The following is a 10,088-nucleotide window of genomic DNA, read 5'->3' on the forward strand; positions in this document are numbered from 1 at the left end:
GCTTGCTCACTGCCAGTGCCTGTGACAGGTCCAACCTGAATAGAGTATATTAAAGGTGCTGTAGTTAAAAAGTTCATAGTTGGATCTTGGAGCAATTGATGTCATTGGGTGGACACCAAACCCTGAAACAGAACCACTGAGGCTTCCTTTTTGCATTTGTTTCCCTTTCCCCACACCCCTGTCCTTTCTTGCAGCAGTGCCTTTTGACAGGCAGGGCCAAGGATCCCGCGTCCAGACTGTTCCTTTGGTGCCTGACAGCAGGAGCAGCAGCCTGTATGGGGCTCTGTATGTGGATCTTCCAGCAAAGGACCTGAAAGCCTTCCATGGTGCCCCTCTGCCCAGCCCCAGCCAGCACATGGTGGCGCTGGCAAGAGCTGGTGACCAGCAACTCATGCCGCACTGCAGGCAGAATCTCCAGCTGGAGAAGGCCAACATCCGGGGAGGTCCTCAGCAGAGTCTGTGGAAGGCCACTGGGCCCCTATCCCCACATTTGATCCTTGAGGGCTCTTGGGAGAAGAGCAGCAAGAAAGGTAAGCCCTTTCCTTCAGGTGAAGCCAGGAGAGGCTGTGGTATCAGATATCAGAACAAACAGGTCGAGCCACCAACTTTTTGTTTTCTTCCCTGAGGGCGCTTGAGCACTTCACTTTTAATGGGCATGGGTGTATGAGCGATGCTCAGGATGGCCAGGAATCTTCGGCAAGGGGCGGCATAGAAATGTTATCATCATCATCATCATCATCATCATCATCATCATCATCTCTGCTTTCAAGGACTTTTGTGTTCATATGTGTGTGTGAGAGAGGTGTGGGTGGGAGAGAGAGTGAGATGGTGACCTCAGGGTCGTTACTACCCACAATATTTCTCTCTTGATATCCTTAGATGTGAAAAAGAGAAGACTGTGAGGTAGTTGTGATCTTAGATGGATGGTAGAGGACATTCTCTTAGGACTTGGTGTGCAGGGTTGCAACCTTGAAATCACCACTTTTTTGTTTTGCTGTTACATGAAATGTTGTCTCTGTCCGACCCCCCCTCCCCGCTGCACTGCTCTGCTCACCTGTTGAGGCCACACTCTTTAAGCTTTGGTCTGCAGGTCCTGAAAACTGGCAAAATACTTTTTAGAGAAACTTGAGTGGTGTGTCTAACCAACTGAAGCACACAGGATGTGGAAAGGTGGTTTCAGTAGCAGGGAAGGAAAGCCTGAATCTAAATGTCAAGCAGCACCTGGGAAGGGAAAAATAGTCCTAGTGCAGCCCCTCCCACCTGGTGAGTGTCTCCCCCTCCCCTCCAAAGAGGCAGAGGGTTGCAGGAGGCCTTAATTGAATTATCTCCAAAGTTCAGGTACAAATTGAATGCCGTGCCTTTGGTGGAATTTAATGGAAAACCTAATTTGCTTGCCGAAGCTGCTAATTGACAGAAGCAATGCAGAGGGAGAGCTCCATCCCTGTTAAGTACATGGTGTGGCTGGGTTGCTGGGAAACAGGCCGGGTAGCTCAGAGAGGCACCCCCATTGCTCACCGCCTGAGGGGTCCTCCACAACTTTGACCTGAATGCTCATTTTTGCATTCGAGTCAGGCCTCCTGCCCCTGGAGCCAATTCTGGGGAAAGCTCTCTGCTCCCCGGAAAGCTTAAACATGCATCAAAGACCGATTAGGATGAACACCTTCCCTGGGAACCTACAAAAGGTAATTCTGTCTCCCTTTCTTTGTGAGTTTCTGAACCCCCTCTGGTAGCCTTCAGGAATGTGTACTTTCTGGCATTTTACAGATGAAAACTAGGCCAATCTTGTAAGAAGTAAGAGTGGATGAGTCTGCCAACCTCAGTGTATGTATCTCTTTTTTCCAAGCTTACGTTTGGTTTACCTCAAACATTTATTTTTTAAAAAAATGCTTTCCTTAAAAAATATGGAAAGACATCAGTGGACATTTCTTCTGATACATTCATTTTTCAGCTTTGCCCAATACACATTTTTGCAAGCTATGTATGTTTGTATGTTTGTTTGTGTATATATAATCCAACCCAAATGTTGACCCTCTGTTGGCTCCAGGTTTTAAAATGCCTTGGGTAAGGCACTCTCAGTGGGTTCCTCTCCCTTAGTGAGTCAACCCTCTCACAGCCATTGTAACCAGCCATGTTTGCTCCTCAGCCTCTTTCTCATCCTTGGTACCATTCATTTGCTAGACAGACAGCCAGGGGCTGGTAGGTGACGGCATCTCCTGCTCCTTCTTCTCACCACCATTGTTCTCTGATCCAGCGTGAAAGGCAGGTGAACAATGGATCCTCCTGATGAGGTATGGGCCCTTGGCAGGTATCCAACTATGTTGATCCTTCACACTAACCTCAGGTCAACCAGCCATTGTAAGAATACAAGCACACTGAGAAATGATCTAAACCTCAAAGAAAGTATTGGTGATAGGCAGCTCCACAGACCTACAGTAGTTGCATCTCACAAATCAGAATGTCCAGCTAACTTGTCTTTCCAGTGACTAGCCAATGAAGAACACCATGATGTATCACAGTAGAACAACTCTCATGGAGTTATCATAACAAGAACTCAGGTGGATCTCCCCTGACTTGCATGTGTCAGCAGCAGTGTCCTTTTCTTTTCCAGAGCTGCAACATACACAAAGCTCGCCCATGCCGCCATCAAGTTTTTCACCAGACTGGAGCCATCGGGACAACCAGGCTAGTGGTATCAGCTCTGGAAAGCACCAGAGGATCCATGGTAGGAGAAGGACCTGCTTCTACACAAGCTCAGGGGCAAATGGGGGTATCCAAAAATGAATCAAATCCCAGAGCGGGTCTCCGGAATGAGTTGGTTTAACGTAGTTCCTGTTGCAATGGAATGGGTTTGAGCCAGGAGTTGTTTGACCCATGGATTTCAATTTGACCTGGAGTCAATTTGGGGAATTTGTTGACAGCAAGCTAAATGTGAGCCAGCATTGGGACACAGTGGTGAAAAAGACAAACTCCATCCTTGGATGTATAGCCAGAAATGTGGATTCCAGATTGAGAGAAGTGTTAGTACTGTATTATATGGCTCTGGTGCACCCACAATTGGAGTGCCATGTCCAATTCTGGGCTCCAAATTATAAGATGGTCATAGCTAGGTTAGAATCCATTCAGCACAGGGTCACAAGGATAGTAGCTGGATTGAGGGATGGGGGGTGCAGATGCCATATGAGATGAGATTGAGGGAACTGGGCCTTATCAGTCTGGAGAAGATGAAACTCAGAGGGGATCTTATAGCAACATATAGGTATGTGAAGGTGTGTCACATGGTAGAGGGTTGTGACCTGTTCTCTCCTCCAGTGAAGGGCAGGACATGTTCCAATGGGACAAAGCTCAAGGTACCAGGTTTAAGGTTGGATGTCTGGAAGTACTTCCTGACAGGACCTCTAGAATGGGTTTCCATGGGAGGTGGTGGAGGCCCCATCAGTGAGGGTGTTCAAGGAAAGATTGGGCAACCACATATTGGGTATTACATGGGCAGAGCTGACTTGAGCCGGGATTGGACTAGACGGTTCAGGAGGACCCTTCTGACTTGCTAGGTTTCTATGCTCCTATGTATCTATCAATCTTTAAATTTCCCCAAGCTGCTGATTCCTCCCTTCTTGTCTGTGGATGGTGACATTTTGGCTACATCAGTCCCGTCACTTATATAACTGAACTTGATTAGATATGATCTCACACAACAGCAGCTGCAGGGCATGCTGCACATCAATAAAGCCCAGACTTTGGCTGTGCTAAGTGCATGTCTGAAAGTGTGCTGAGACAGAAAACTTGAGGGACTTTGTTGAGTATCACTTGGCTCTTCCTACTGAGGCATCAGTTCGCTTTGCTTGAAATGAAAGCAGTTATCTTTGTGAAGGGATATTCTGACATGTCGTCCTCTTCACAGTGAAATGCAATTGTACAAATGCAATCCAAGCAAATGTAGGAGATCTTCTAAAATTTCTTCATGCAGATTAATTCCTTTTCCATATAGTTTGAGTGCCATCTATTTTCCTCCACCCAGTCCGAATGGGTAAAAGAATGGGATGACTTTTTAAAGTCCTGTGCAGTCTATTTTTGTTTACCTTAACTGCCAGATGGGAGAAGGATCCTATGAAACTTGTTGCTATCTGGGCCCCAGCATGATGCTTGACCTGCACAGGTGTACCTGAGCAGCACCCTGCCTCTGCTGCCTTCCTTCCAGATTGATTGCACTCCATCTCTCTGGATAGAACAGTAGAGGGCAGCAGAGAATCATGTTCAACAGCTGGCTGCGAAGGGTTTTTCTGCAAGGATAGGCAACTGCTGATCCCTTTTTTGTTCCGGCACCTGCCTCCGCTTCAGAGCCTTAGTTTTGGCATGTTTTGGCATTCAGGGTGGCCCACACACCCATTGCCGTCTGATGCTCATGACCTGCCATCCTGGGAGATTGGAGCAGACAAATTAACACAGCAGGCAGTGGTGGTGCTTTAGAACACAGAATGCTTTGGGGTCTTGATTCATGCTGGTGACAGCACCTTCTCTCTCTCTCTCTCTCTCTCTCTCTCTCTCTCTCTCTCTCTCTGTGTGTGTGTGTGTGTGTGTGTGAGAGAGAGAGAGAGAGAGAGAGAGAGAGAGAGAGAGAGAGAGAGAGAGATCTTTGTGAGGATTGTTGCTGGAGAGTGGATGCTTAAAACACTCTTTCTTGTACCCTGAATGCCTGCAATCCCTTTTTTAATGAGTGCTTGTCCAAATACACCTTGGTGCAACCCCTCCATCCCCAAATCCATATTTTCATGCTTTAGCCTATGGAAGAAATGCCCCTTTTTGGTCAGGAACAGTTAAGAGATGTAAGCAAGATGAGGCAAACTTTTAGGAAGTATTTGGGGAGTTCCAACAGGCTGGAACATGCTGCCCGAGCACTTTGCTCTGGCCAGAGAACAGTGGTGGTGTGGAGAAGGAGGTGGTGCCACCTGCGAGCAAACAGAGGGGCTTGTGGGAAAGAGGGTGCCAAGCAGCAGCAGCTGTTGACAGTGGGACTCAGGAAAGGGAGGCCATCAAGAATGCTCACCCCCAAAACATGCACAGTACTGCTGCACCCTGCAAGACGGGGCCAGCCCTGCATGCAGAGGATGACTCTGTCAGTTCCAGCTTCTGTCAGCTTCTCATTTTTCCTATCTGAGACTTAATTCATCTTGAAGGTTGCAAGTTTCTCCAGTCTGACGTTTGGTCCATCTTGAGCTTTGAGTTTCTTTCCTTTTTTAATGTGTGCATTGAAAGTCAAAAGCATTTTATGTGTACCTTGCTCTGAAGACATGCATTTTAAATGCAATTTTTGCCTAATATAGACTTTTGGGGGGCAAATAATTTTCCTAATGGGAAGTGCGCATTATTTCCTCTCTCATATACATTCCAAACGGATTTTCTATTATGATTGGAAAATGCCATCGCAATGTTTAGAGGAGTGGTGATTTTAAAAGAGAACTAAATTTCAGCTTGTGAATTGCTTTGACATGCAGAATTGGGAAGATTTGCCTTAAAATGTTAATTGGTTGAATTTCCTTCCTTTCCTGCAAGCTACACCTATGCAGAAGCCTGCCACATGATCTCTCACCTTGGCTGTTTTTTGGCCAACACTATGTATATGCAATAGTTTAAGTAAATAAAATGGGGGATTAGAATGGGTGAGAGATGAATTTATCCAGTCCCTAGAAAGTGGCTGCAGATCCTTCAGGGCTTCAGGGCTTCCTGGGCTCAAGTAGCGTGGCTTTGAGGGGCTCCCAGAGCGAGAGATAAGACTACTGGACTAACTGATGTGTTGATAGTTAGTCTGATGGCAAATATATGCGATTGTGGGTGCATGTCTGTGCTTTGCTGCAGTTGCTTTTATTAAAGGAGCCCTCCTGCCAGATGAGCCTCCAGCCACCAAGCTGGCGCTTGGACGAAGGGGCTTCTTTTGAAGCCCTTTCTAATGCTTAATGAGACTGCATGGCAGCCAAAGACGCTTCTCCTTGTAAACTAAGCACGCTGCCTCCGCCACACCTCTCCCTGGTGCCCCATGTCCATAAATCCTCCTCAGTTATTCATGAGGCAACGTCTGCAAGGAAGGGGCTCTGCAGCTAAATTGGACATTCTGGGAACAAGAAATCAGATGGTTTCCATTGCAAAATGGATTGTGAAGGGCGGCAGGGTGGGGGGGTGTTGCTGCTGCTCAGAGCAGCAGAACAAGGGATAGTCTGTCTCCCTGAGATTCCCCAAATGCCATCACAAAGCTTGGTCCACCTAGCTCCTGTTTTGGTTTGCAATCTGCTTTCCCCATTTGAACAAATCAGAAAAGTATGTATTCCTGTGCATCTTTTTTAAAGGGTTTACATTCCCCATTGACTAAAGCATGAAAATGCTTTTGAATGCGCATTTCAAAGTCTACATTTTTCTTATAGCTGAAGCACTACAGGCTGTTCACAACAATGATATGTATACAAAAAAAAAAAAAGGAAATAAAGAAACACGGTGTAAGCTTCCAGTATATAACAGTGTAATCATCTAAAACAATTTCAGTAAAAACTAGACCTGATTAAGCAATTGGCATAGCCCATCATGCGTCACCAAATGCCTGAGAGTGGAGGCCAGTTTTGTCCTGATGCTAAACAGCTGGCAATGTTGGCAGTCTTAGTAGGGTGATCATTCCAAAATTCTGGAGCCACCACTGAGAAGACCTTCCTCTGTGTGGGGTCTTTCTGCCCTTCCTTGGAAGTTGCAATTGGAGGAAGACCCCAGGTGTCAGTATAGTATTTAGGTAGAATGAGGTCAGGTGAGATGCTTTATTGTGTCCCAAATTGTATAGGACTTCAAAGGTTAAAACCAGCACCTTGAATCGGGCTCAGAAGCAAATAGGCAACCAGTGCAAGAAGGCCAGAGCTGGTGTTATTCATTCATGAAGCAACTGGCCAACAGTACTGGCGGTGGAGGCTGGCTCCCATGTGAGTGGGGTTGTGCTTCTGCCTTGTGTTGTGGTCTGAACTTTTAAGGAGCTATCCATCATGCTGAGCTTATTCTGGGGATTGAGTTCAGCACCATGAACAGCTCCTGTAAAGGTCAAACTAAAACCCGAAGTTGCTGTCCCACCACCACTGAATTCTGGAATGCCGTGGTTATGATTCTATGCCCTAGTCAGCAGCTTGGGAGCCATATTTGGCAGCAATGGAACCTTCTGGACACTCGTCAAGGGTAGCCCATGTTGGGGTCATTGCAGCCATCTAACCATGATGTAACTAAGGCGTGGGAAAAAGTCGCCAGTTCAGAGTACTCCCCAGATGTTGTGTGATGCACAGAATCAGCACTTCAGTTTCTAGGAACTGTGGTAAGATACAGATTTCACAGATACCAGTTGAAGCAGTTTTAAATTGTCTCCCATACTTGGTGCGCACTTGTGAAAGATAGAGGAATTCGAATGCCTTTATCATGTCTTTACAACTAAATAATTCTCAGTCCTTCCTATGCATGTTTAGACACAGAAAATGTCCTAGATTTCCCAGGAATGGTATGTAGGATTACACATTTAACGACAACAAGGGAAGGTGGGGTTACAATCTCATATCAAGCATCTAGGGGCACTTTGGCGCTATTTGCTTTGACGCCCATTTTTTGTTCCCTACTACCATTTTTTGGCACAGTATTCTATAGATTTGGGAATGGCTTTTTTTCATTTAACCTGGGGGACACTAGTGTGTAGAAGGCCTCTAAGTCAGTGGTATGCGATGCTCCCAAGTCCATTAGCAGCATCTCCAGGAAGGGTTGGGAAGATCCCTTTGCCTGAAAACTATCTGCTGCCACCTGTGTCTGTCTGCTGCTGCCAGATGGTGTGGACAACACTGCTGTAGATAGACCAAGGGCAGCTTTCTATGCCTCCTAAACAGAAGAGTTTCAGGGAACGCTTGCCAGTTTCATGGATGCAGATTTCCTTTGCCATCCTATTCTTTGGTATCCAGAGAAAGCAGCAATGCTTTTCCCCAACAGAGTCAGTTTCTCAAGAGAACGGATGAGTGGACAATGAAGAAACCAGTGGTAATATGAACCTGAGGAATACCTGTAGGAATCACATTACCTAGAGGGCAGTATGACTTAGCACCTGCAGTGGGGAAGGGGGAGTATTTTTCTGCACCTGGGGAGGGAATGAGGTGACATCTAAAGCAGGAAAAATATAACTTATGAAAAGAGGCAAGAAGCATTAACTGAAGCAAGGGAGTGATATTTAAAGCAATCTTACATGTATAAGCAAGCTTAATCTACATCACAAGCTGAGCCTCTCTCCCACTCTCTTCCTGCAAAAGAAGGCTTTGTTTCCTTTCTCCTTCCTTCTCCTTTTAAAGATTTATTTATTTATTTATTTATTTATTTATTTATTTGGGATACTTGTATGCTGCCCCATTCACATAAGCCTTGGGGTGGCTTCCAGCAAATAAATAACAATACAAAAAAAATAAAAATAAAAATTGGACACATCCAGGCAATAAATAAAGCCAATTAAAATAACGTTTAAATAAAAAGGTCTTGGCCTGGTGCCGAAAAACAAATAACGATGCTAAAGATTTCTTTAGCATAGACCATGTGCTGGGTGTTGTACGGAAGATGCAAATGCGACTTTTGACAGGAGTGTTTTTGGAAGAAAGATGGGGATTAGCCGTGGGGATGGAGTGTTGCCTGAAGAGCAAGCAGCAAGCCATCGGTGATGGATAATAAGTTGCTCATGGACTCCATCCACCTCCTACTCCATCCCCTGCCTGCCTTGTGTGTCCATCAATAACGTCAGCAGAACTCACAAACATTGCCCTCCCAGACACCCTCTTTGGTGTTGTGACCCGCAGAAAGCAGCTAAATTTGAGGTAACAGCCCTATTGGCTGTGCCTTGTGATAGATGCTGGTTAGTGTTATTGCTCTAATCTCCCTTCCACATCCCTGCGGCTCAGGAAACTAAGTGCCTGATCAATTTGTCCACAGAGATTCTGTCAGGTCGTTTATGCTTATCTGGACCTTTTCTCCCTCTCCCTCTCCCTTCCTCTCTGATGAACACGTTGCGTTTTCCTAATCTGAATTGGATCTAGCTGTCACGTGCAGGTTGCCTAATGAGACTTCCAAGGAGAACATTCTTCCTACATTCCCCCAAGAAGGCCAGTGAGGCAGTGCTGTTGACAGACGTGTTCTGCCAGAGAGAGAGAGAGAGAGATCCACTTAGATGTCCTTACTCATCTCCACAGAGGTGGAGTCCACAATCTGCCAAAATCATGTGCCCCCTCGCCAATTTCATCAGGACATGTAATTCAAACCACGAGGACCCATAATTTCAGTGTGATTCTAATATTCATTGGATGTGCTTGTTAAAATATTTTGAAAGGCTTCATGATCAGAAGGAAAACAGCCTCACATTCATTCTGTTGTACAAATATGCTTTCCAGCAATCTGATCTTGTGCTGTTTTGTACAATCACAATGCTAAGCATTGGACTCAAAACATGTGCATAGCCCATGGGGAAACTAACGCTTGCTTCATCCACATGGATTCCTCTCCTTCTCATCCCATTCACACATCCCCAGAGAACCATGGGAGACCACTGGCCATGTTCAGGGGCCGTGCCCTCCAGCAAATGGAGACCCATTGGAATAGGGGATTCTACTCTACCATTCTGGTGAATGGTCTTTGCAGGCACAGATCCCATTAACTTAGCCACAGCTCCACTCATGTTCTGTATCCTATTTCACCAGTGAGCATCACAGAAAGTACCAGTTTCAGGTACTCAGCTCTCTTAGAGATACAGTATTAACAAAGGTTAATACTTTGTTGGCATTTTCCTTCTGTCTACCATTTCCCTACATTAGTCTTCCCCAACCTAGTGCTCTCCAGATGTTTTGGAGTGCCACTCGGAGAATTCTTGATCATTGGCTATGCTGAATAGGACCTCTGGGAGGTTGTTCAAACATCTGGAGGACAACAGTTGGAGGAGACTGCCCTATACATTTAAGATGTTTTGAAAGTGAGACATTCCTTATGAACTCTGCTGACTTTTCCTTCTAAGCATCTCTCTCTCTCTCTCTCTCTCTCTCTCTCTCTCTCTCTCTCTCTCT

The 10,088-nt window shown here is 45.8% G+C and overlaps 1 protein-coding gene across 3 annotated transcripts in view; it reads left to right on the top strand.

The window, feature by feature from the left end:
* ROBO4 (roundabout guidance receptor 4) overlaps positions 1-10,088 on the top strand; it is a 69,313-nt gene that overhangs the window by 25,768 nt on the left and 33,457 nt on the right. For 2 of the 3 annotated variants that reach the window (XM_044437602.1, XM_044437601.1), the window contains exons 14-15: positions 195-530; positions 2,609-2,722. In XM_044437602.1, the coding sequence (XP_044293537.1) occupies positions 195-530; positions 2,609-2,722 (450 nt within the window). The remainder of the gene's footprint in view (positions 1-194; positions 531-2,608; positions 2,723-10,088) is intronic. The other variant, XM_044437603.1, reaches the window with a different exon arrangement.

Source organism: Varanus komodoensis, unplaced genomic scaffold (assembly GCF_004798865.1).
Source record: "Varanus komodoensis strain SLA01 unplaced genomic scaffold, ASM479886v1 scaffold30, whole genome shotgun sequence".
NCBI lineage: Eukaryota > Metazoa > Chordata > Lepidosauria > Squamata > Varanidae > Varanus > Varanus komodoensis.